General features: G+C 35.2%; 1 protein-coding gene across 4 annotated transcripts in view; it reads left to right on the top strand.

Annotated features, from left to right (window-relative positions):
- The window catches only part of RFX3 (regulatory factor X3), a 252,404-nt gene that overhangs the window by 92,940 nt on the left and 131,799 nt on the right, over positions 1 to 27,665 (top strand). For all 4 annotated transcript variants that reach the window (XM_081150809.1, XM_081150810.1, XM_081150808.1 and 1 more), the window contains exon 2: positions 25,756 to 25,880. In XM_081150809.1, coding sequence (XP_081006935.1) covers positions 25,764 to 25,880 — 117 coding nt within the window. In that variant the 5' untranslated portion in view covers positions 25,756 to 25,763. The remainder of the gene's footprint in view (positions 1 to 25,755; positions 25,881 to 27,665) is intronic.

The raw sequence follows: 27,665 nt of genomic DNA, 5'->3' as shown, positions 1-27,665 counted from the left end.
AAGTTCTTTATTTGTATCCTCAGAGCTACAGATTTATTTGGGACCTGAAATAGTTAAAAGATAATAAAAACTTCATAGAGGCTACCATCATGTTGTCTACACTTCCATCGTCCTTTTGGAGCTGAAATCTAGAGTTGATGGTTCTTTCACCCAACTTTTAATTGACCATGGAAACTTGAGATTAGAGATGGTATACCACCTGGTTTTCACCCCACCAGTCCAAGAATTACAGCCCAGACCCATTAAGTGTGGGACATATGGATAAGGTAATTGAAATGGATCTAAAACATTTATCAGTTTTAAAAATAAGTGCTCATAAGAAGCACCCACATAGGACAAAGATGATCAATGAATGGGAGACTCACTAGATTATATCTCTGACACCAGAATTACTTTATTAATAAATTTGGCTATAAATTCCGAAACCAGATTTTAAGTCTTAATTGACATTTGTGCATTCTAGTCTATTTTTCTTTGCCTGAAGTTCCTGCCTTCTCTGTTTTAGTTGCAAATAATAAACCTTACATTTAAAAAATGACTTAAATGGATTTAAGCCACTAATGATATACATTAGCTAATGTTAACTCAAAAGTCCAAAGATAGGGTTACTTTGGGAATGATCCAGTGGCTCAAAGACTTTTGTTTATTCTGCCTTCCTGGTGTTTGTTACATTCTAATACGCCTGTCTTGGTTCTGATGTGGCTTCTAGTAGCTTTACGATCTACTTTAAATCCAAACTTTCTCCATTCCTACCATTAGGAAGCCCCTTTTCCCTGGAACAGTAGGAAATGCACTATTTTCCTGATCAGTCATTCACACGCAAACTGTCATTTTCTCTGTTAACAATTTTCCTTTTGGATTGTTAGGTAATACTTGAAATTTCATCAGAAAGTGAATCATTTCGAAAGTGTATTTCATTTTCCCATTTGGTAGAGTTATATTGTTAGGTAGCTTATACCAAACAGGAACTCTGTATTGGCTATGTTAGTAATGAACAGCAATATATTTTTAAAAGCAAAACACTAATTTAAAAAGATCAATTAAACACCAGGATATAAAAGGCATGGTACTAGTAACAACTATAAAGTTCAGTAATTTGAAATCATGAAATTTTACAAAAAGAACAAAATATGCTCCAAAACAATTCTTAAAAGTCTTCTAATCCATCATCCTATCTCCAGTAAGCCTGATGGGAAGAGTTCAACAATGAGAAGTCAGTAACTAAGTACTTTCTTAGAAGGTCCACATTCCATTGTATCTAGGATATAGTGAATATTCAAGTGTGATTTGATTTTCCTCTAGAGCTCTAATTAGAGTGATTCTTGTCTTCTATATATTGAGGACAAAATCTGTGTGTTTATAACTCCCACCCAATAGGAATCTATTTCTTTCCTTAGAGGGTAAAACTTTATACATATGAGCGTAAATATGTGTCCCTAATTCATCTTCTTGTCACAGACTTAATTAACATTTAGTCATTTCTCATATATGATAACATTGCTAGATGCACTCACCTTTCAACTTGCCTTTCTTAAATTTCTGTAATTTCACTTTTCTTTAAAATGTTCGTAGAATAGACAGACGCCATACCTTTAATATGATCTGAACATTGCAGTTAGTGTAGTGGAGATATTTCCTTGTTTTAATTGTGTTGTTTTTTAATCACTTTAAGTTGAAGTACCCATATTGTAAAATACACAATACATAACATTAAAACATACCCTTTTAAAGTGTTCAGTTAAGTTTAAAAATTATATCTACACAACCACCACCACAGTTAAGCTGTAGAACATTTCTGTACCACCCCCTTAAATCTTACTTGTGACCCTACTCAGTGTCATTCTCACCTCTGATCCCTAGCCCCAGGCAAACACTGATGTGCTTTCTAGAATGGAGTATAAATGGAATCATGCAGTATGCACTCTTGTGTCTGGCTTATTTTGCTCAACATAATGTGGTGATTCACCCATATTACTGTGTGTACAAATGGTTCTTTTTACATTTCTGATTAATAATCCTTTTTATGAGTAAACCATATTTGTCCTTTCACCTATTGATGGACATTTGGTTGTTTTCAGAAATCTATGGCTCTGCTATGAACATTGTGTGCACGTGTTTGTTCAGACAAATGTTTTAATTTTTCTTGGATAAATATCTTTGGATGGAATTGCTGGGTGACATGTTTAGTGTGTGTTTGACTTTAGAAGAGACTTCCAAAGTAGTTTCTGAAGTGGTTGTACCATTTTACATGCTCACCTCAGTGTATCATAGATTTAGCTCATACACACCCACTCATTGTTTTAAAGCTGAATAGAATTCTTAGCATATGCTTGGATAGTGTTAGGAAATTGAGGTTAGGAGAGCAGTGTGTAGTCATCCAGAGTCTCCATTCAGTTTGACTAGTCCTACAGTAAGAAAATAACTTCTCTTTTCATCTTTTACCCTCTCAGAGTTGTCAATTTTCTGGCAGATTTTAGTTTTCTGACAAAAGTACTGTTTCTAGAGCTGCTTTTTTTGTATGTTTTGTTTTTTTAAATATAACTCCATTGTGACAGTCCAGTCAGGCATCATACTGAAATCATACAGAAATCACATTTCTGAAAACACATGTCTCCTTTTGAAGCTATTTATTTTTATGAAACCCTTTGCCCCTTAGTGTATCACAGATAGCAAGCCCTTACACATAGCAGGTGCTCAGCCTGTGTCTTCTTGTTTCTTGAATACGATATCTTCACTCCACAGTATGTATTATTAACTTACTAAGCAAGTTGCTAAATTGGGCAGAACTGTATATTTACTGACTTACTGTGGAACCTTCTTAACTAGCATAATGAATGATTCAGGTTGTTGAATTTGATTCTGTGTATCATTTAGAAGATCTGTTTTTTGCATCAAAGGGTAAAGAGGTGCTTTTGAAAAGGCAATAGAAAGGTTTCTCCTCTAACAATTCAAAATTCATTTCTATTGTAAACTCAGAATTCTGTAAGGTTGGGCAGATCCACTCCATCCCAGGGAAGAAGAATCATAGTGCTTTGCCTTTCATTTCAGGTCATTTCTTTTTTAAAATACAAATATACCCACATGCACTTCCACAACTACCACCACCATCACCATGATCAACAACCACCACCCAAGTTTATTTCAGTATCAGTTCAGCGATAATAGGGAAAAGCCTACAAGGCTGAAACGAGGCCAGTCTTTATCTCAGGTAAGAAGTACATGTGCCAGTATGGTCTAGCTAAAGATTTTTCACCTGGAGTAAATCCCATAGATGGACGTTTATCTCCAACCTCCTATTTTACTGGTCCTTTTTACTTTCGCTCCTGCCATTCTTTTCTATTCTAAAGCTCAAATTTGCTCTCCTTACCCAAATACCTCCTCTCTTCATTTTTTTCTCTTTCCATAAAATTCACTTATAACAAAGTACAGCCTTTTTGGCTTTTGGAGTGAATAGTTCCCATCAATAGGACTATAGGTTCTGTTGATGGGTTCAAGTTACCTGCAGTTAATGCTGTGATTGGCTTTCATGTGCATTGTGTTGGGAATAGAAGAGCAGAGAGGCAGAGAAAGAGAAAATGTAGTAGAAGGTAATGTGAAAAGCAGCATTACTCTATCAGGGTTACTTTGTGTATTTCATTTGTGTCACATAGCACCTCTACAACTACGGGATACAGGTCTCATACTTTGATGTCCATCTGTGAAATAGGGATTATAGGACTGTCACTGGGATAGTGGGATGATCAAACTCTTTCATATAGGTGAAGGACTTGGAATGCTAGAGTTTTAATCTGCTTTTCTGTACAATAAAAGCACTAGATAGTATTTGTTTTAAAAATACACATTCCTTCTGTCATATATTTTTGTAAAATCTACTAGAAAATATTAACAGTGGTTATATCTGTGGAGCTAGGCATCTGGTGATTGAAGTGTTCCTTTTCTTCTGTATTAAACTAAGTTTTAGATGAAAGGAAGATATTCAGCTCTTTACCGAAAGTAATTCCCTACAAGCAAGTACATTTAATCAACAGGTGTTTATTCTCCGTTGTTTTTGCCAGCATCTTCCATTTACTTGGTTTTAACATACTCCTCAAACCTTGAAAGCTTTCAGTTTAGAACACGTTGTAAACACTTAACGTGATGATCTGGGTGGTTCTTCAGAGGTTCATTAATATCTTATTTTGCTGTTTATTGTGGCTTAGTTCATTATTCTCAGTGTTTATTCTAGCTCAGTCACAGAGTGTGGTCAGCCTGCAGGGGACAGTCAGTCCAGATCCAGGAGATACCTTATTGATTATTCATTTCCTGCCTGCTTTTTATGGCACACAGTAAAAATATTTGCCTCTGAGTTTCCTTCAAAATTCATTACTCCTTAGGCTGGTTTCTGATATATCCACAGAACTTCATAGAAGAGAAGGATCTGCATTTGCTGGTTTCAGGCTTGACCTAAGAATATCTTTGGTTGCTCAGATCAGTATCTAAGACGGATTTAAATGGACAAAATGGTTTCTGACGTCTTGGGTCGTCTGAAGAAAAGAACCAAAATGAAAGGAGGTAATGAAGTAAAGGAAGGAATGGGGTTGATGATTCAAGGCAGGGAAAAGTACACTGGTTTATAGGAATTATTGCTGACGTTGTCCAGTGTGGAACCTCCCTCCTTCATTTTGCTCCTCCTCATCTATATGGGATACAGTGATGCCCCCGAAAAACTAAAGTCTGCTGTTAGTTTTGGGGAAAATAGAAGTCAAGTTCCTACTCTCTTACTGGTTAAAGTGACCGTAGACAAGCCTCTTACGTTCTTGCTTCCTTTCCTTCACCTGCAAAAATATAGTTATTAATAAAAATATCTATATTATGTCTTCATAGGACTGTTGTGAGGATCAAATAAAATAATGTATGTGAAAATATTTTGTAAGTGGTAAAGTTAGCTAATTATTTGATGACGATGATTGATGACCGTGCTCAGCCTTCAAAGCCATCTCAGTTTTCTTTGCTCGGGGCTTCTGTTTTCAGGTTTCTGCTGTCTCTCGGGAGGTGTTAGGCTCAGTGAACCATAGAATGTCCCATTCAGACCCTACTAGTACATGAGTGTTTTCCTGGACTCGGTCCTTCTCCCAGTGGTGAAAAGTACTGGTTGATATAGTTCATTACAGAGAGCTCAAAGGCGGCCACCCACACGCTGAGCGCTTTAATCTACTTCTGGCTGACTGAGGCTGGATGGAGGCTGGCGGGCTGCTCAGAGGCGCAGGCAGGGCTGCGGGCGCGCGTGCTCTCGGCCCTGTGCCGGTAGCCTCTCTCATCGCCTTTACGTGTCATCGTAACTGTGAGTGTGAGCAAAACGTGCCTGTACGGTATGAGGAGAAGAGAAAGGTTTTACAAATGCTAAGGTGGTGGGTGAAATTTTAGTTATGTTATTAAAGGGGGACAATCTCCTTACCTACTTCTCCAAACAGTAAATAGCAAGTCAGACTCATTTGGTATTTTATTGCCACATTGATTCAGGCTCATGTTCATTCACCCCAGCTGAGGAGGCATGGCGTCATTGTCAGAAAGACAGCATACATTGCAAATAGTAGCTCTTAATAAAATAAGAAATTTTGGAGAAGCTTATTGAAAATATACTTATTTTGCCTTATTTGGTAGAACAGATAAGAGACACATGAAATTATTTTAATTTAAAAAAACTAGTCCTTTTGATATTCAGAAGAAATTATAAAGTATAATTACATCAGTTTGGTATTCTTTACAATTTCATAGTACAGCGTTTATTTTTGTGCTTTTACTAATGTATGCAGCGTTGAAAGCATTGAAGTTGCATAAAATAAAAAATGTGAAATGTGTTCCACATTTATTTTGTTGTTTTCTTATACCAAATGGAATTTGTTCAAGTGATACACTGCTGAATGCTGCCTTTTATCCATTTAAAAACAAATTTAGAAATAAATGTTTTAAGAATTATAATACTTTAATCTCTTAAAAATTATAATACTTAAATTTATAAATTCTAGTTGAACGGAGAACATTAGAAAGAACAGTTGAAGGCAGGAATATAGCTCTAATGTATAACTTTAGTATCATCTCATATGTGATAGTATTAAATTTGTCAGTTGATCCTAAAACACACTGTGTCACAGATAATTTTTCATTCGATCATTCTCTCTTACTTTGAGAAGAAATTGCCCCAGCTTTGTTTTGACATTGGCTTTCAAATAACTTCTAAGCCTTTTTTAAAACACATGAATTGGAAGCAACTTTTTTCTCTGAGCTGATTAACTTTTTTAATTGATGTCACCTAATTAAAAAATTGAAGTTGTTTTATTAACTAATAAGCTTCAAGTAATTATAAATCAATGCTATGTAAAAATAGTTGACATTTATTGAATATCAGGCACTGTTGTAAGCCTACAAAAGTCATTAACTTGTTTAAGCCTTATGATCAATCTAGGAGGTAGGAACTACTTATTCTCACTTTATAGTTTGTTGCTATTTTACAGTTGAGAAAACAAAGGCATTGGTGGTTAAATAACTTGCCCAATATCATGGCTACTAGTTGTGGCAAAGCCAGAGTATGACTTTAGGCAATGTAGATTCATTACTCTTAATTGTTATGCTATGTGTGCAAACATAGAAAACATACATATAAATCACAGAATGTTCACATTAATCAGGCACAAGCCAACAAATGTGCACTTCCATTTTATAAAATCTTTATCTGCTTTTATTAGGTGAAAATAGGTATTCGAAGAACTCAGATATTTGTATAATAGAGCTGCTAGCAGAGACTGCTTATTCTTAAATATTTACTAATATAAACCCTATTAAACAATTCATGTATTCTTCCTGGAGCTGTTTCCCCTGTAAATTTTGTGAGTTCACAAATTTTAGAAGGATTTTAGAATTCTTCCAGTTTTAATATTTTATAAATTCATGTCCTCTTTATTTTTTATTCCTGATTTTCCTCACTTGAAAATCTGTTGATTAATTGACTAACCTAACTCCTTCTTTTTTTCTTCACTCATATGTATTGAGGGGGCAAGACATCTCATGGATATAATACGTTGTATTTTCATTTTCATTCAGTTCAAAAATACCTTCTAATTTTCCTTTTTATTTCTTCTTGAACCCATGGTTTATTTAGAAATATAGTATTCAGTTTCTAAATATATGATGATGATTTTCCTGATATTTTCCTGTCATTGGCTCTAATTTAATTCTGTTGTGATCATACAACTTATTTTTTAAGAGTTGGTTTCTTGAAGTTTATTGAGACTTGTTTTATGGACAGAATATGGTCTGTCTTGGTAAATGTTCTGTAAGTACTTGAGAAGGATGTGTATTGGGTGGAGTGTCCTATAAATGTCAGCCAAAGTGGTTGATGGTGTTCAAATTTTTTATGTCCTTACTGATTTCCTGTCTACTTGTTATATCAATTATTGAAAGATCAGTGTTAAAATCTCCGTCGGTGGTAGTGGATTTTACTCTTTATCTTTTTCAGTTCAGTCAGGTTTTACTTCATATATTTTGAGTTCTGATAATAAGTGCATAAATATTTAGGATTTTATGTTCTGTTGATGAATTGACTTTTTTATTAGGAAATAATAATATTCCTTATTCCTGGTAATATTTTTTCTGTTTTGTCTGGTATTAATAGACCATGATATATCTCCTTCAGTCCTTTTACTTTTAGCCTCTCTGTGACATCATATCTGAAGTGGATTTCTATAAGCAGCACTTAGCTTGGTCTTTGTTTTTTATATGATTTGACCATCTCTGTCTTTTCATTTGTGTTGTTAAGCTACATTTTATGTGATTACTGATATGGTTGAGTTTAACTCTACCATATTGCGGTTTGTTTTCTACTTGCCCTATCTATGTTTTTGTTCCTTTTTTCCTCTTTTCATACTTTCTTTTGAATGACTTGAATAGTTTTGATTCCATCTTATCTCCTTTATTGCTGTATTGCTATATTTCTTTGTTTTATTCTTTCAGTGGTTCCTGTATTGCTTACAGTGTGCTTCTTAAATTATCACAGTATACCTTTACATATATTATTATACCACTTCATGTATAGTATACAGCAGTTGGGGCCATGGGATGGAGGACCATACTGGATCATGTTGGGTTTATATGTGGAAACTTTGAAAAATGCCTCACTTCGGATGCCCTCCTCCTGGCTTCTTGTTCTCTGATGGAACACTGATAACACCCTTTCCTTTTCTGGGTGAGAAAATGGAGGCTCTGGGTAAAGTGACTTTAGTAAATGGCAGAAACAGGCCTAACATTCATAATGTAAGGAATTGTGGCCTTAAAGTCAGCTAGATCTAGATTTGCAGTCTAGCACTATTGCTTGCCAGATATGTGACCCTGGACAAGTTATTTAACCACTCTAACTTTTATGCCTAAAATGTGGATAATAATCACCTCATTGGGTTGTTGTCCCATATGCTCATATAGTATTTGTTTTCTACCTTGGTTGTCAAAAATTAAATGGAATAGTATTTACAAAGTAGCTAGTTTATGCTTGGCACATTACGGAACTTCACAAACGCTTGCCATGTAAGGATTATGGAAGTTATTGCCTGACTACCAAGTAAGTACTTTTAGTTTGCTCTCACAGTCAACATCTCTTCAAACTTTATTCCGTTCTTTAGCTCTAGAAACATTTATATATGTCTCAAAGAAGAAATAGTTAACGTAGGTGAGATTACTATGAGTAGGTACGATAACTAAACCAAATAGGTTCAGAGTATGGGGTAGAGCTAGGCAGTGAATAAAGGTCTGGGAAGACTAGAGGCTGGGACAGTCAAGGACATTCAATACTCCCTTCAATCTTTTGGAAATTGATAGAAAAAGAGGTTGAAGGGTCAGCACTGATGTGGTGTAGGGGAGAATGTCACCTTGGATCTCAGTGTGTTGCATTTGCAAAGAGGCAGTTTTTTGTTACCGGATTAGAATTTAGGTAAATGAGGAGGAGGAGCTGGGACGTAGATTTGAAAGTCATTCTGCTATGCAAGTCAGTGTCGAAGCAGCAAAATATTGGAGGAACAGTGCATCACCCAGAGTGGACCACGGAAGGACAAGGATGAGTCTGAGGGGAGTGGTCCTTGTTAGGGGGAGAAAAAAGAGGAGGAGGTAGTAAAGTTAATGCTTTCCTCATCTTGCCATCCTTTCTCAGCAGCTAATGGCAGTGGCCTGCATTCAGTGAGTGAATATTTATTGAATTTATGATGACTGTAGGTGAGCGTAATCTATTAGTTTTATTCTTAAATAGGCCAGGAACTATTATTGTACCTATTAAAAAGCAATCTAATAAAATGTGCTATTTTGGTAAGACAGCAAATATTTATTTGGATCTTTCAAACTAGGATGTAAAATGAACACTGAAGAAGTCCATGGTGTTTAAAACTAGGACCATGATTTTAGTCCTATGAGTGCCATTCTCATAATAGTTGAAAATTTCAAATGTGAAAGCCAAACTCTGTTTGCATTAACTTGAAAATATGAAAAGCCAGGGGGAAAAAAGTATAAGCAGACTGCAGTATGACAGGAACATAGATTTTTATTTTTTAATTGATTTTTAGAAAGAGAGAAAGGGAGAGGGATAGAGAGAGAGAGAAACACCAATGCTGAGAGTCATTGATCAGCTGCCTCCTGCACGCCCCCCACTGGGGATCAAACCCACAACCCAGTCATGTGCCCTGACTGGGAATCAAACAGCCATCTCCTGGGTCATAGATCGATGAGCAACCGCTGAGCCACGCCCGCTGGGCGGGAACATATATTTTATAGTTAGACTGAGTTCATTATGGGTCCTAGTGTTGTCTGTGAAAATTTGGTAAAATATTTGGGTCTTCCTGAACCTTACTGTTCATTTTGTCAAGTAGAGAGAAACACATTTTACAAGTTTTATGTGGGAATTAAAGTACTACACTCAGTGGTAGGCACACAAGAAGTGGTAGCTTCTTTTTCCTTCTTGAATTGGGTGTAACTGAGGAACTGAAGGTGGAAGACAATAATCCTGATTATTGGAAGCATCTTTCAAGTACCAGACAGCAGCCTTACCTTTGTTCATGTCATCCGGGTGGAGGGTATCTTTTTTTCCTGATGCATTCCTTAGTATTCATCCTCCCACACTGAGGCACATTAAAGAAAGCATAGAAGGGTTTTCACGTGCAGCCTTATTCACAGTTGCCAAAAGAACTGCTCTAGTAAGGAAGTAGCTGGCATTTGCTCGAGCTAGCTTGACTCTGAAGGTGTTACAGCAGTGAACTGTTAGGTTAAACTCCACCTTCAGCAAGCACTTGTTCTTGTCTTCAAAGGAGGAGAAAAGGAAGCAGGGATGAGTTCTTCAAAGAAGCAGTGTCTAGGGTCTGCAGTTGTTTTAGATAATATTCTCTATTGAGATTCCTTTCTCTCAAGTTAAATGTATACATGAAAAGGAGCGTAATTAAATACTGAAGGTGGACCTTTTAAAAGTAAAATAAAAGGAAAAGAGTTCACTGCTGAGCAACTCAAACCAGTTATAAACTGTAATATGATATCCCTAAAATTGATTAAACTCCCATGTAAAAGTAATTCGACTATATAGTCTTTGGAGGGAACTTAAATCACTTACTTAAATTATGATTTGTTAATTATTCTTAAGTCTTCATAATATTTAACAAAATAATTTATTGGGTAAATAATTTATTAGGTAAAAAGTACTCTTAGAAAGTTTTGCTTGGTTTGTATTATGTTATGCTTTAACAATTATTTTAATAATGTTCTCCTAAGAAGTAGTAGATGTATCTGTTTTGGGCAAGTTCTCTTGAGGAGAAAAGGTAGTAACTGAAAAAAATTTAGATGTTGCTATGGAAGACAAATTTTGTATAAATTTATGTATTTTATATATTAAGAAAAGGGTTTTGGGGGCTTGGGGGTTTTTCTTGTAAGACTGAAATAAGTTTTTACCTATATAGTGCCTTTGTGTTAAGAACCAACTTAAGTGCCATTTTTAGATTCATCAATACAAAATACATCAGAATCTTATTTCTTAAAAATTGCCCTATTTTCTATTAGTTTTTATTCAGGTCACATTTAACAAACACAGACTTTCAGCTTTGGTAGTAGCTTTATTAATTTGGAAGAAAAATGAATTTAACAGTAGAATTGCCAGCAACCGTAATAAATATGTAAAAATTTAAAGTATTTTTCTGGAAGTTCAAAGATACTTATAAAATTTTCTCTCTTTCTAAAAATAGCTTTGTAATCAGGTTGTCATGTCTTTTATAACTTTTTACTCAATATATTTACCTTAGGGAAAAAGAAAAGACGGCAAAATGAATTAATAAATCTTTCCTTATTAAGTTGTTTGAAGCCTTTGCTTCTTTTACCTTTATACTCTTAATTAACAAAAATAATGTGGAGTTACCTTGGAGTCATGTTAAGAGCTAAATTCTGAAACTTATAATATCCCTAATAAAGTGGTAGGTAGAATTTCTTTATGGAGATTCAAACAGATAGCTCCAGGCCCAAACCATATGAGTCAGGGTCATTACCTTAAAGGCCCTGTCCAACCTTAGAGTCTCTGAGACTACATTGCTCTGAACATAGCCACATGAAGTGAAGTTAATGCAACATGACTAATGTTGACCTTTAGTGGTCTTATTATAAAATGGTTCTACTGTAGTCTGGGAAGTATAAGCCAGGAATATTCAGCACTCGCTATCAGATTTCACAGTAAGCTTTGTTTTGAGACACCAGATACTTTGGTCCTGTGGCTTATATATAAGTATTGGAAAATAGTTTAACTGTTATTTTGATGTTTATAATAATTGGAATGGTGTGACTGTAATTCAAGCCTTTATATTGGATTATGACAAGATTAGTTGAGATGTACAAAAATAATTTCAAAGAAAAAATAATTGATATAATTAAGTTACATTGCTGACTCAGTTTATATACTCAAAGCATTTTGAAGAGGCTGTTGTGTGGCTCTTTAACTATGGGCCTATACTAGTTCCTTATATTTGCAAGGGTTGGGGTGGGTAAAAGGCAGGAGACCAGGGAGAAAGGACAGAGAGAAAGGGACAGGAAGAAAGGAAGAGAGGGTGAGGAAGAATGATTAATTTTTTAGCCTACATTTTAAAAAATTCTAGGGTTGTCTTAATTAATTAATTAATTAATTAATTAATTAAAAATATATCTTTATTGATTTCAGAGAGAGGAAAGGAGAGGGAGAGATAGAAACATCAATGATGAGAGAGTCATTGATCAGCTAGCCCGCAACCCGGGCATGTGCCCTGACCGGGAATCGAACCCTGATCTCCTGGATCCTAGGTCGATGCTCAACCGCTGAGCCACGCCCAGCCGGGCAGGGTTGTCTTAATTTAAAAGAATATATTATTAAATGTTGAGTAAACATTATAAAGAAAGGGAATAGATTTTTCATACATAAATAACCTTTCAGTTGCACTTAGAAAGCACCATTCTTGTAAATCTAGTTTGTGTGAAAAATGACTCCATGGAACCATCAGAAGTAATAAGCCCATATTCGTATATGGCTTTGAATATAATATGTAAATGTTAACTTACTGTTTTGTTACAAGAAAATCACTTACATTACCTTCATAAGAAAGGTTATGTAAAAATATAATTTTTGAGTAGGTTATATTGGGAGGTCTTTGCTTCTACATTGCTTTAATATCCTTCAATATTGCAGAAGTATTACTATGTAAATTAGGTGTGGACAACTTGCGAGCTAATAAAAGCCAAGAGTGTGCATCAGATGATTGAGGAAATCAGGCAATATGGTTGGTTTCAGAGTTACATTTGTACAAAACAGTTTTTAAGTCTTTTAAAAAGAAAGCCTGAGCATAATATGTAAGAGGTAATTGCAAAACATTTTAACATGGATAAATAGTACAAGTTGTGGAAAGCTTGTAAACCTGCCATCTAAAACTGATTACCCTTTTGAGCATTTCATGCCGTTTGACACTAAAAAGTGCACCTTACAAAAGCTGTTACACAAACCATTACATTTAAAAGGCTTCTGTCTCACACCCCCAAATTACACTTATTTGCTGCAAGTGAAAATTCGAAATTTGTTCCCTGTTTATTTTGGTGGCAATTACTGTAGTGTTGAATTTTGTCTTTCCCTTCTCTTCCTGGCAAACTGAAAATTAGTCTTTTTGGTTTCTTTATTTCACTGTAAACACAGTCAGTTTGTTTGTTATAGGTTACATACAGAGATGATGTAATGAAAAATTTCTGAGCCTGAACCACTCGAATACTCCATTTAATAACAAAATACTGAACCTAGAACACCAAGATGCTTCATGTAGATGAGAAAAAACAATTTTGCAAGACCATCCAGAATCCCTACAGAATATAAAACCCAGTGAACCATTTTAGTTGATATCTCCCCCCACACACAGAGATTGCCTTACTTGCAGTCTTGTTAAACACCCTGAAACAGTGTCTTATTCATTTATGTGAGAAAGAAACTTGGAAACTTGTAAGAGACCCTCTTATTTTAGGATTGCATTCTCCATGTTATGAGTATTTCTTTCATGGTGTAATAAGCACTTTGAGCTTCTGGCAGGCCTTCCTACTTCTTTTTGAGTGCCTTCTTCTTTCTTTTCTTACTTATAAACTGTAGTCTGTTAGAAAGAGCTGATGGGGAATTGGGAGTTCTAAGTTTTGAGGCCAGTAATGACACTAACTAATGGATCCATTTGGTTTACAGGTCTCAGATTCCCTGTGAAATGAGGGCCTGAACTTTGTGATTTCCTGGATACTTTTTAACTTTAAAATGCTGTGATATTGGGAAATAGGCCAATTATCTGAAAACCTGTTACAATACCCTTACTCCCCCCATTTTTGAGTGGCCAATTTGCAGTCTGCTGAAATATAAATTCACTGAAGGGTTGTTAAATTTGCCAAGAACCAGTTTTCTAAATAATCAGCTGCCCAAAACATGTTTCTATTAACTACATATAAAGTTTATCATAAGTCTCACTGCATAGAATAATTGCAGAAGCATTTGAAATTTTTGGTGGGAAGTATTAATTAGTTTAAATTTTTCCGTAGCAATTCCACCACAAACACATTTGCAATATAAACAATTATCAGTACAGCTCAGCTGAGTGCCAAATTTATCTTGTTATATCAAATACTAATGGCCTTTCAGTTGCTTAAGACAGAAGCAGCATATCCATCTATTGACAAATTTGTGAATTAAGAGAAGTATAGAATTCATTTAATGGATGAAAATGTATTGAAAGAAATAAACCTTCCCTATTATCATTTATAAACTCCACGACTTTCAAGACATGCATAGCCCTTTGATTTAAAATAAATTCTCATTCTCAAAAGTTATTGGCCCAGAAAAAGGCAAAATTCCAGAATATAGTTATATAACTGTATAGTTATATAGTAGGCTACAGTGCTGAGTTGCAGTAACATTTCAGGTAAATTAAAACCTTTTAAAAACCCATCAATAGAAGTATCAAAGAATCTTCAAAGGCCCTTTAAAACTTCCATTTAATACAAATAATGTCATTAGTATATGTGATTAAAAAAATAAAAAGTTTTCAGTGAATTGGTCAATCTGTCAAATTTGCCATCCATGTGGTAAAATGATTCTTAGAAAGTTGATTTTTGCAAAGTAGACCTGGTACCCTCATCACCATCTGCCAGGAGTGGGGGACAATGAAGCTATAATGGAAGAGCCCTACTGTCTGGAATTAGAGATGGCTACCACCACACAGACTGAGATATTGAAAAAGTACAGTGAAAGGTTTGGGTAAGAACTGAGGAATTTTACTTTTTTCTGCTCTTCTGATCACTGTAGCAAAATATGTCTCATATGAGTATTTGACTGAAGCAACAAAATGATTAGATCAAAGCATATTATGAATTACCTGGCATATGTCAGGAAAGGATGGTCTGTGCTCAAGCCAGAATAAATGTGGTAGAGGGACTTGAGGACTATTCTAAAGTATTGCTGTGGAGCTTAGTTTCCCTGTACACTATGTTTGGCCTGTAACCTTCCTTAAAGCTCTGCTTCTCAATTAATGCCCTTCATTGCAGTGTCATTAGGTCGTAGAGTTAAATACGTTTTTCCTGGAGTTGCTGGCAGCAGCTTGTGACTCTATGTAAAAGGTCAGGGAGCAACAACCACTAGCGCCTATGTCAAAGACCCCAAACCCACTTTTTTGGAAAGTTAACAAATTGAAACTGTTCCTTCTTTTAGCCTCTGAGAAGCAGCAGCCAGTCGTTCCTATTCCTTTAGAAGTGGAATTGATGGTGGGTACCAGAGAGCTCAAATCCAAGATTTTAGAAACAAAAGATGTACTTTTTAAACATTTTATAAGTCCTGATTCAAATTTCAACAAGCCCCTCTGTGTTGATGCCTCAGCAAAGGTTGTATAGAACCCACAATATTCAGAATTTTTATTAGTCTCTACTGAGATCTACAGAACAGAATAGATCACCATCTTGTCAGGTACTCTGCATTGCTGGAAATGAAATTAACATTTTTTTAGAGGATAACTACATATGCAAAATAACTTTAAAAGTCACAGCATGTCTAATTTCTATAACATAGATTAAAAATGTAGAAAAGACTGCTACTTCTGATAGGACTACATAATGTTTGGTCTGTAAAACATTTAAATTGTCATATTATAAGCCTAATACAGCATATGGCTGAGTTGAAAAAAGAAAGACAAAAAAACCAAAGTTTTGCTCCTGGAACCCAATAGATGGTATAGTATATTCAAGTCCTCACTCTAACAATTTCTAGCTGTGTGACCTTGAGGCTTATAGTTATTTAAACTTTGGGCCTAAGTTTTCTCACCCTAAAAATGGAATAATAATGGTACCTACCTCACAGGATTTCTAGACAAATGGAATAATCCTTATGTAAATTTGTTAACTGATTTGTAACTAGATGCTTCCACCTATTTTTTCTGTGTGAAAAGTTTCACTGATTGTTAAAAAAACGTAGAAGAATGTCAGTTGAATGTGGCCAAGCTCAAATAAATTTCAAGTGGTTAATTAATGATGAAGTTAGAACAATTACTATTAGGCTAATACTTGTTCTTTGCATTTCAGCTAGGAAAATTAAAGATCTCTGAGTGCTTCTGTCTCTTAAAAACAAAGGAAGCCAACTAGGCCACCTTTTCTAAGATGACATGATTAGAACATTGGATCTGAATCCACAGTTTAGAGAATCGGGTATACTTATTAAAACACAGTAAATGATGTATCAGGAGGTTAAGAGCAATAGCTGAAGACTTAATTTGCTCACTTGGGTTTATTTAATCCTTGTTTCTTTTTAAAAATTATACACAAAATCTATTAAGGCTTACAAATCTTGGAATATGGGAGTTGTAAAATTCTGCCATAAAGGGAATTGAAAGTGAAGTCATATTAGAAAATTAGAAGAAAATATTCATAATGAATAACTTGATTAAAAATGGCTGTAATAGAAAATTTTACTTACACAGGATTTTAAAGTGTTACATGTCTCTGATACAGCATACTGTAACAGTAATCTTTCAGTGGGGTCTTAAACTCACCCACTTCTAGATCCTTTTGTTCATACAGCGTGTTGAAGATCCTGTGTCTTAGGCACTGTTGCATATTTGTAAGTGAAAAAGATATTCCATGTCCTCATAGTGTTTATAATCTAGTTGGAGAGACAGTTACACTATAGTATGATAATTGGTGTGCCCTGAATAAAGATAGGACACCAGACCCAGATTTGTTAAGAAGAGGGGGAAAAGTGGTGGTGATTTGAGATGCTATCTGGGGAAGTGGAATTTATCCTGAGAGTGGAAAGATGAAGCAGAGATGAGAGGAGGTGGGAAGGAAAAATGGTCTCAATCAGGAGTAACTCCTTATTCAAAGGTCCCAACTCTGGAGAACTGAGAGTAGTTCCATATGACTGAGCTGTGTATACTCTTTGGAAGATAGATGGTAGGCAGGAGCTATATTCTCAAGAGCCTTATAAGCTCTGTTAAGGGATTTGCAGTTTATCTTGAGGGTATTGGGACCTAATGGAAGGAGTGGCCTGAGCTCTAGGGAGCTGGAGAGAGAAAGATGTGAATAGATTTTTGAGAGAGATTAAGGAGCAAAATCATTGGACTCAGTGATTGATTCGATTTGGGAGATGAGAGGGAAAATGTTTGGTGATAAAATGAATGATTGGGATAGGGCAGTCACTATTTATGTATTTTCAGGGATAAAGGAAGAGTTCTGTCCCCTCTTTTAGCACCTGGGGAAGATCATCAGAATGTAAGAGGAGTGAGGGTGGAAAGTAAAAGTAATTATGTGAAATTTCATACTAATATAAAACAATTACATGATGACAATTGCTTTTAATCACAAGAACTTACAGTTGATTTTAAGCATATTAATAACCCCAGTTTGGGGTATTATTATTATCCAGAGATTTATGAGATATCCTAAAATAACCCACTTTAGAAGGAACCATTGTTTTTGGAGCCAAGAAAATATTTTAGACTGAGTTGGAAGGATAGCCATACAAAGAGTGCACCACCAATTCCCAAAAAATAAGCTCCCAAGGAACAGTGTCTTTAATTCACTGTAATTAACTTATTTCAAGTATTACTGATTTTTTTAGAGAGAAATAGTTTTTCTGTTAAATTTGTGAGTGTACAAAATTGGCTAGAATTTTCAGTCTGTTTTAATTTTCATCCTTTGGCCAAGTCGTTTTTCCAGGTCTCTATGTATGCATTTTAGAATGAAAGTCAATATAAAAATTTCATTTGATTAGTAGCATTATGTTTTATAGCAAGTGTTTCCAGAATTTATGTGTATGGACAGATTTTTTTCAAGTTTATGCACACCCACATTCATTACATTTGGTTAAAAAATGGCAGTAATGAGAATTCAGATCTATAAGTAACTGTACATTTAAATGGGGTACATTATTTCTATTATTAGCAATGTTATTATGCAGTATTATTTTCCCTTTTTAGATGTTTTTATCTCTTTCAGCCTGTCATTAGAATAGTTAGGAACTTCAAAAGGCTCTGTTCTAAACTTTTCTAAAAAGAAAAAGAAATGAGACATGAAGCATAGAGAAAAAAAATAGAAAAATTTATTGTGTGGGCAAGAAAATACACATCCACTTTACTGGGGCCCTTGTTTGATTTTTTATAGGACAGCTTTAATTTTTTAAAGCAAATGAATCTTTTTGCATTGTTTTTTCTTTCATCCATAAAATATTTTGTGAACACAAGGTTAGTGCAGGTGTCTTTTAACCCATGATATGCTTTTCCATATCATAAAAAATAGACTTGATCACTTCAGTAAAGACTATATTGATTGTATTAGGTATAGTACAGTACATAGTTTGCAAGTCATGTCTATTTGTTCAAATTTAGAATTCTTTCTTAGGGCTCCAAGTCTTTATAGAATATTTTATTTCTTTTAAAGTTGATTTGGCTAAAATAGTCTCAGTGCTGCTGTTTGTACAGCTGACTAGGGTCCAATGACAGGATGCCCGTATTGGAGTTAGACAGACCTAGACTCGAATCCTGGCTTTATGTCTTAATGTCTTAATAGTTCTATAACCCTGGGCAAGTTACTTAATCTCTAAACCTTACTTTTCTCTACTATAAAATTGGAATGTCTACTTCATGGGTGAAATTAAGGTTAAAAATATGCAAAGCATCTATCATATATTAAGTGCTCCACAGATGTTAGCCATTCTTATCAATATATCTCTAATAGTGAAGATGATAGGTTTATGATAAAATGCTCATTGTTCATCACCCTTCGATTCTAAGTGCTATTACCATTAAATGCTCCATCCAGTAGTTTCTAGTAACTCTCAGGGGTGGATTGATCAATAGGCAGAAACATTTAAAGCTTTATCTCATAGATTTCACTTAAGAATCTTTCTGTAAATTGTATCATTTTGTGCTCAGACCCTCCTTCCACTAGGATACTTGTATGTTTTTGTTTGGTTGGCTTTATTTTTCTTTTCTCTCAGCTCTTGCCTGAGCACTGCCATTTTTTAGCATATGTCGTCTAGGTAAGACTGATTTGTCTATTAATTCATGAACATGAGGAGAGAAAATGCTGGATGGCACCACCAGTAAACTGGACAAGCATTTGGTTCTCTTTTCCCCAAATTACCTCTGTACCCGACGACAGCTTCTCTTAATACCTAGAAATAAATTAATAAAATAAATTTTACATCACTTCAGAAGTTTTACTTCAACAATATGTTAATAGATTAAAGTAATTTACTTTTATTTTTCTTCTCCAAAGTAACAGATTTTTATAATATATTCTGAGTCAAGGTAAGAATTAGTTAAGAGAAAACCTTTGTTTGAAAAGTGGAAAAAGTTACCAGGCAACCTGTATGTGTTACTGTTGTACTGATTAATCATTATCATCAGTTATCATGGGAGGGTGACTGCTGAACAGTCACACTATTATCATTCCATCATTTTTCTACTGATCGACTTAGTACAAAAGATTAACTGTACACAGCTATGAGGATTACAACATTGAACCTAAATAAAGAGGCAGAACTTTTATAATACAGAAAATTATGAATTTTCACAGCCCTTCAGTTACTTGATTTATTGTTTTGATAAAGCCCTGTGTTTTTACAATGAATAAACTTTTCAGAGGTGTATTTTGAGTGAAAAAGTCTGACTACAAGCTATAGCTTAACCAGTTTCTTTCATTTGTATGAGGTGGAGCAGGGGGAAAAAACCAAGTCATTGTGTTTTACATTTGTAGGTAAATTAATCAGCTCAATATATTTTTGACAAAGTTTTAAAAAAATTACATTTATCGCTTGATTATTCAACCATATATATATATGAAATTTGTATAATTTTCCATTATTGCACATATTAACTTGGAAAGTTGTTTAATATTTTTTATTTATTTAAAGAATTAGAATCTTAATATTTTTTATCATCTACTCCAGAATAGTCAGAAATATACATTTTATATTAACTTTATGTTCAGGAAAGTATATTCTAGCAACTCGCCCCCCCAAAAATATGACTCATTTTAGATGTCTAATTTTAATAGAAATTTTAATTGCTATGGGCATTATGTATATTAATATTTATTTTCTAACATTCAGGAATGCTGATGCTTAATCAGAGTTTTAGTAATAAAAATTTTATGCTGCATAACTTCAGTTATGACGGGATCTTTCTCTATGTAAAAGCACATCAGTGTTAAACTCAGTGTTCTGTATTTCAAAAATCGTAATTTTAAATTATGACAAAGTTTTCTCTCCTGTAAATAGCACTCCTATGTTCTTATGTTGAAACAGGTTTATAAGTTTATAATTTATTCTTGAATGTCACATTTTAGGTGTGATTTATTTTTACTACACCTACTAAATGACTATCATAATTTTGGTTAATTTGTTTCAAGTAGGAATTGGAATTGGCATATTTATTTTTCTCTACTGAGGAAAAAGAAAGGAAATAATCCGTTGCGCTTGAAAATTAAATTACAAATCTTTATTTTCTATGTTGAATTTAAACCTGTTACATTCCTCAGTGGGGAAAAAAAAAAGATAGTTGGTATAGTAGAACTAAACTTCGTAGACTTTCCATTTTTGGAGAGCAAATTATTTCAGGATGAAAAAGCCCAATAAAAATTAAGTGGATACTACTTATTTTTAAGCCAGCAGTTATATACTTCTGTTTGATAAGTAGTTGATTAGGTGAGACTATTAAACCATTTAATCTGGCATGTACATTGTGTATGATAAAAGGAATCCAACTGTGAATTTGAGTGTATTAAATAATCTTCAGGAAGTTCCACAAAGAACATTTGAATGCCTTGAAACTTGCAATAATGCATGTTTGTTCCAAACACATTTGCTTTGCCTAGGTTTTGCCGATCAGGTTGAAGAAATGCTAATCTTGTCGCATTCAGCAGCTGGGTTTTTTCAATATTCTTTTCCTTCTCCTAGGGGTTAATTAGCCTTCTTTCAAAATGTGGCCTATTTAGCTGTAGATTCACATGATTCAGCCAGAGCAAGCTGTACAAAGCCGAACCGTTAACAGGCGGGTGTGTCCAACTGCTTAATTAGCCAGAATAAAAAGGTCCTTTGTCAAACAAGCATCTGTTGCTCTTGACACACCTGACAGCCACATTAGGCAAGGATGACTAGACTGAAATTGTGCATGTCTCTCCTGCAAGAATATACAACTCATTTACATATGGGCTACATCATGGATAAACTGCAGGGGTTTATTTAGCTTATCAAACTGGATTAATGTGACTGCATTTGTGGCTGATAAACAAATATCACTTGAAAGGAGGCTGCGAAGGAACTAAACTAACCAAATTACTCCCAGACATAAACAAAGCACCAGAAACCACTGCCAGCTGAATGGGAACACCTCAGATGTACACACAAACATTTATGCTGGGTCTAAAACAAAACCCACAAGTGAAGCTTGCTAAAACGCTACCTCATGTGACAATCCTTGTGCTGCAGAAATGTTGGAGAGTTATCAGGATGCTCTGAATGCTTCAGTGGGTTAAAATCACCTGTTGAGCAAAATTTGACAGGAGGATTTTATTCCGCAAACATGCTTTAACATTCTAATTGTTCTGAAATCAGGTCTTCAGAATTAATCAGTTAAAATGCCTATGGAAGAATGCTAGTTCAGTTTTTTTATGGCCTTAGTAGAAAGAGAGAGAATACTTCCTAATTTCAGTGTCAGAGAGAAAAGGGATGTCTATCCATTGTTATCAAAAGTATAGAACAAATAAAATCGATTGAAAATCCCAAATACTTTGCTGCTCAGACCAACAATCTCTAGCTTTTCATTTGGAACCCCTGTCATCATGATACTGCAAAATAAATATATGTAGTGGTGACATCATGGGCTTTAGAGTTTTACAAACCTAGATTTGAAATCAGGCTCTTCCCCTACTAAGCTGTGTGGCTTTTAGCAAGTTATTGAATCCATTTGTGCCTCAGTTTCCTCATTTATTAAGTGGAAATAACACTTCCATTATTGGGGGTCTTCTGAGGATTAAATAATATGTACTTCAAGCACTTAACAAACTGTGTGGTACACAGGCTTATTTAAAAAACTAATTATGGTTATGACTTTTTGAGGCAATTTCTGGATTGAGACCCTCTCAAAGCATGAGGCCTTGGCAAAAACAGCCTCTTTCCTAAAGTTGAGGAAGACAATGAAATCGGAGGAGAATGAAGTTGTGCCTGTTAAGGAAGACTGGGGAGAACTGAGAGACTGAAGTTCTTACCAGTTGGCATGACTCTGGAATCCAGGAGCCAAGGAGACTAGATAATGAACAGCAGCCTGGGAGTAAACAGAAAATGTTCTTGGATAATTGTTTGCTTGTCCTAGATTGGGCTTTATGTGCCAATTTTGATGTGGTATATGCATAGAGCCAGAGGCTGGGTGGAAAGTTCTCCATGATTCTCTGGTCTATGCAGGACCTCATTTTCTGTCCATCTTATTTTCCCACTCTTCAGTGAAGGTTGCTTCTGTTGAATAGTTGGGATCCTTACCCTTCATTCTAAAAGTTCACCAGTTTGCTTTGCTTTACTTGCTTTACTTCTACCTGTGCAAAATGCTAGACTTCCAACTTGTTCTAGTAGTTTAGTACATGAGCTTTAGTTTTATGTCCAAACCCTCCTTCCCTACTTCCAGTTGTTTGACTTTGGTTAAATGACCATCTCTGCAACCTCAGCTGACTCATCTGTAAAATGAGGAAAATTACAGTTCCAATCATCTAGTTATACATTTCTAATAGTAAAGTGATCAGAGTTTTAGTATTTCTCTTCTGTAATAAAGAAGTAAACCAGTATAAATATTATCAATATTGTCTTAAATTCAGAAAGTAATTTTCTAGTTTCAGTCTGGATTTGTAGGACTAAATTTCTGGTTACCCCAAAAGATGTCATGAACTCAAATGCCTATGGAGGCCGGGCAAGCAAATGAGTCACACCATATGAATCATTTGCCTACAAAACACATAACAGGGGCTCTCCTTTTCTATATTTTTAGATTTTTCAAGAGAATCTGGAAATTGGGTTTTTAATGGAAAGTTTTCTGATTTTTAAATGTTGGCATTAAGAATTTTAACTTGTGGTAACCCTGAGTCAAAGCCTATCTGTGGAGTCTAATATAGTCCATAGGATGCCAACTTACAAATCTATACCTTTTATCTTCTGTTAAGCTCTCTCTGGTGGTTTATTAAGGATCGTTAGGAATTGCTTTAAAAATACTTGTGATTTTTAAAGAGACCTCCATTCTTTCTATTCTTACGTTTTGTCTAAAAAGTGGATGCCAAAGTACGGATCATACACTAAAAACGGCTGGGTAGACTGGTCTGCAGTCCAAGGTACAGACACATGAGAGAGCTTAGATAAAGCTCCCAGCCAGCATCAGGAGTTACTTTACTGCAGGAAACTCATCCATCCTTGATTGAGCAGCTTAATGAAGAAGCCATAATTGACAACCCTGTCTTACTCATTTGTATACCCTGCTGACAGAGGCCACCGCCCAAGTTGCAATTGGGAAGAAGGGCTAAGAAAGCCTCACTGAAGATCTCTAACATCTGGTTCGTTCCTCCTGCCCTACAGAAAGGCATCACCTTTCTCTCACTAATAGCTCCTCTGCTGTAACATAAGTGACAGAGAGAGTCTATATAAGTAATGCATCAATATAAAAGCAATGGCTTTTGCTTTTTTTGAGGGGGGAGGTATTTTTTCCCTCTCTGATGGAATAAAGAAGAGGCACAGATAGGGTTCCTAATTTTTGTATCCCTTCCCCCAAATTTTGAAAACCATGGTCTTTCAGAAATCTTAATTAGGCAAGAGTTTTATGAAGTGAAGTCTTGTTCTCAAACATTTTCAGGCATATCCATGGCTTTAATGCTACACAAAGGGGGGTGTGTGTGTGCACAGGCCATGCATGGAGATCAATGCTACATTTTGTTTTGTTTTGTTTTGTTTTGTTTTGTTTTGTTTTGTTTTGTTTTGTTAATGAGCCACCATTTGAGATACTTCAATAAAAATCTGAATTGTTAGCTTCTTTTGGAAAACTGGAAGAACTGGCAGCTATAGCTTAGTCTTCCCACAAATTCACAATTTTTTGGAGCTGAACATTAGCTCATTCAAATAAATGGGATAGTAGCCATAGTCTCCATCACATTCCTTCTGTTGAAGCCCCTAGGCACCTTCACTCTGTGTGCTTGAGGTTCCTCATCTGTAAGTGGAGATTATAGTCATACCAACAATATTGGATTGTTACATGGGTTAATTTATTTATGAATTAACATGTAAAGCATTTAGAAGAGTCCTTAGCATATGTTAAACACTCAGTGTTAGCTGTTACTGCTATATCTTTTGTATGTGCTAAGGTTTATTATGCTGCTTTAGGGTTTTGACTAACACAAGAATAAGAATAATCACCTAAAGTGATGCCAATGTCAAGGTCTAGAAGGAAAAATAAGCACAGATTCAAAGTGAAGAGTCCTAATCCCATGCCTGTTCCTGTCACCTTGAGCAAGTCTCTTAACCTCTTTGGGCTTTAGTTTCCTCATTTATAAAATAAGAGTAGATTTGATGTCTCAGAGGTCCATTTACAAAACTGAATGAAATGATAGAAAAGGTTTGGGGGAAGTGGGATTTGGAAGAGGTCGTGCTGTAACAAAAGATGCTGAGAGGGGTTAATTTTCTAGTTGAAAGAGCTGAATATGCTTTCAGATTTTTCTTAGGGAAAATTAATGTTCACCATATTGTTCACAGGCTTAAACCATATGCAGTATTTTTCTTAGGCTACCAGTTAAATATTGTTTTTCCCATAGGAAAGAGAATTAGAATTCTTGTCGCTGCTCAATAGCAAAGAAATTAATGTTTATTCTATTGACTGTATAAGTTGCACAAGGGAATGCCAAGGCCAGGAAGTCTGAGGACCCACACTTGTTAGAGTACGTGCTGTAAAGTTTAATCCTGTGTCAGTAGGGCAGATAGAGAACTGAAAAATATGACATTTTGAATTGTGAATGACAAAAGATAATATTTCCTGTCTTTGTTTATAAATCTCATTTATATAATAGTGGTCTTACCCACCTTTCAAAATATTAGAGTCTTAATGTTTGCCTATCTTTGTGTAAGAATATAATTGAACTTTGAATTTAGTACCTATAACAGCATGAGAAAATTAGTCATCTTTGGCTAAGTTTAGGGTATATCAATTAGTTTTTGATTATATACTAATTTTTTTAGATCAGTGAATATCAAGTCTGAAAGTTGGAAAGGACCTTAGAAGTAGTTTCTCCTAAATTGTACACTTTTGGTGACATCCTAATAGTTTCTAAAAGAGTCTAGAAAGTATGGTTTATGATATATTTGCATACAGTATCTTGACATAATTTTGAGCTATAGTTCATGAATAGTTAAAACAATTTATAACAGATGAAACCTAACTAAGGAAGGTACATTTCAATGAAGTTCAACCTCTATAACCTCAAGATAATAAGAGGTACTAATGGAGATTTTTAAAAATGTGGATTACTAAATTTTATGTATTTCTTTAAAAAGTAGTCAAAATAACTATTAATATGCAAGGACTGTCATGACAGCATGTTGGGGTAAGAAGTATTCTGAGAGTTGAAAGTTAGTCTCAGTACAGGATATTGAGAACAAATGTAATGCCGCTGGTCATGCAAAGGGAGCATTTTAAACTTTATTTCTATTTTAATATATTTCAGAGACCATCATGCAGACATCAGAGACTGGGTCGGACACAGGCTCGACAGTGACTTTACAGACATCTGTGGCTAGTCAAGCAGCAGTGCCTACACAGGTGGTACAGCAAGTGCCAGTGCAGCAACAGGTAAGGAGCCGCTCTTCGCAGGGAAGACGCCGCGCCTTTCACTGTGCAGACTCTTCAACATGGCTGTGTGTTCACGGAGGATCTGCGTTATACTTTCTGGCACAGTGGGTGCTAAGATAGGCCTAATTCACTTCATAGGTGAAGTCAGCAAATGTTTCTTGAGCATTTCTTGGATATTCTAGGTTCCTTTTGTACTAGACTGTGGGGATACAAAGACAAATACTCCAACTACAATTCCTGTTCTGAAAGAGACCCTTAACTCTTAAAGAGAACATGTGTTTCTGACTTTACCGCCCTAAGTAGGCTTTCACCTTCTCTTCTCTCCTCCCTGTTCTTTATCACAACTTACTGTTTTTTCCATATTGAAATGTCAGCAACCATATTTTTATATAATTGGCTTATGGCAGCAGTTAACAAAGGAGAAGATGGATGTACCTTGTAAGCAGAGATTTTGCCTTTTTGATATTTTAGTAAGTGCCTGGGTGACTGATAAATACTGTTTAATGGAAATTAAGTTATCATAAAGGTCTGGAGATCTGATTCATTCCATTTAAAAAACTGAGAATGAATTCCTCATCACATGTTTACTACAGGGCTTATTCATACTCGACACTTGGCTTGTTTTGGAAAGATACTGACAAAATAATGCTATTCATGCCAGTTAATAGTTCTGCATGTGGATTGTGAACACATTGGCCTGTCATTTCTTCTGAAGAGTGGTGAGAAAGTGAGAAAGATCATGTCACAAAGTATTTTGAAATTTGAGATTTGCCTGTAATTTCTTACTATCAAGGAGAACCTTTAGCAAATGTTGCTTTCACAATTATAAATAAGTAGTTAGGGAGAGGGATATCTTTTCCTAAATGATAGACAGATGGATTCAAGGTTATATTCTTTTCAGGAGATAGAAGTGGACTTGGCAGGGAGAGGGATAGATCACAAAGGGTCTTTGAGTCTCAGGGCAAATAGACATCTGAAGTCTTTTTCTTTTTAATCTTAGCACACACCCCTTTCTGGTCTCTACCACACACACACTCTCTCTCTCTCTCTCTCTCTCACACACACACAGTTTATTAGTTAAACTAGTTTATTAGTTAAACTATATGTAATTGTGATCTATAAAAACAACAGTTTCATATGTTTTGATCTATTGTGTTTCTTATCTTTCTTATCTTTTTTTTTACCATTAAAAAATGAGTCCACCTAAAATGGTGTTTTAAAAGCCTCTATTATTGATATCACCAATTTCAGGACTCGGAACATTACTCAGGAAAGGGTAGGTTATGACATATCACCCAAAGAGCAAGTGGACAGGGATTAGGACCTTGTTAAGTTATATATAACAACGAGAATCTGTCAATAGTAAGCAAATGCTGAATAATTACATTCACTCTGATTGGGTTTTTGTCTCATTTGTGGAAGAAGAATGGCCTTGAAAGTGTCTATCTGACAGTAATATGGTAGACATCTCATTCCTATCCCCAGAAAATGCCCTCTTGAGACATTAAAATGTCTGTAGGACACATATCTGCCCCTCTCTCCTGGACTCTCTTCTTTCTCCTTCCCTCCCTCCCTCCCTTTTCCCTCCCTACCTTTTCTCCTTTTAAAAAAACTTTTTATTGAATTTAGATATCATCAGATGATTACTACAGGTCTTATATAGTAGTGTAAAGAGTCAAATAGTTCAGCAAGATTGTTATTAAAAAAAAACAAAACGGTCCTCAACCTCTCTCTAATCCCATGAACCTTTCCTCGGAGGCAGCTACTTTTGCCTCTTTCTACCTA

The sequence above is a fragment of the Miniopterus schreibersii genome, assembly GCF_964146895.1.
Source record: "Miniopterus schreibersii genome assembly, chromosome: 11".
NCBI lineage: Eukaryota > Metazoa > Chordata > Mammalia > Chiroptera > Miniopteridae > Miniopterus > Miniopterus schreibersii.
This window is presented reverse-complemented; position numbering and strand designations above follow the sequence as displayed.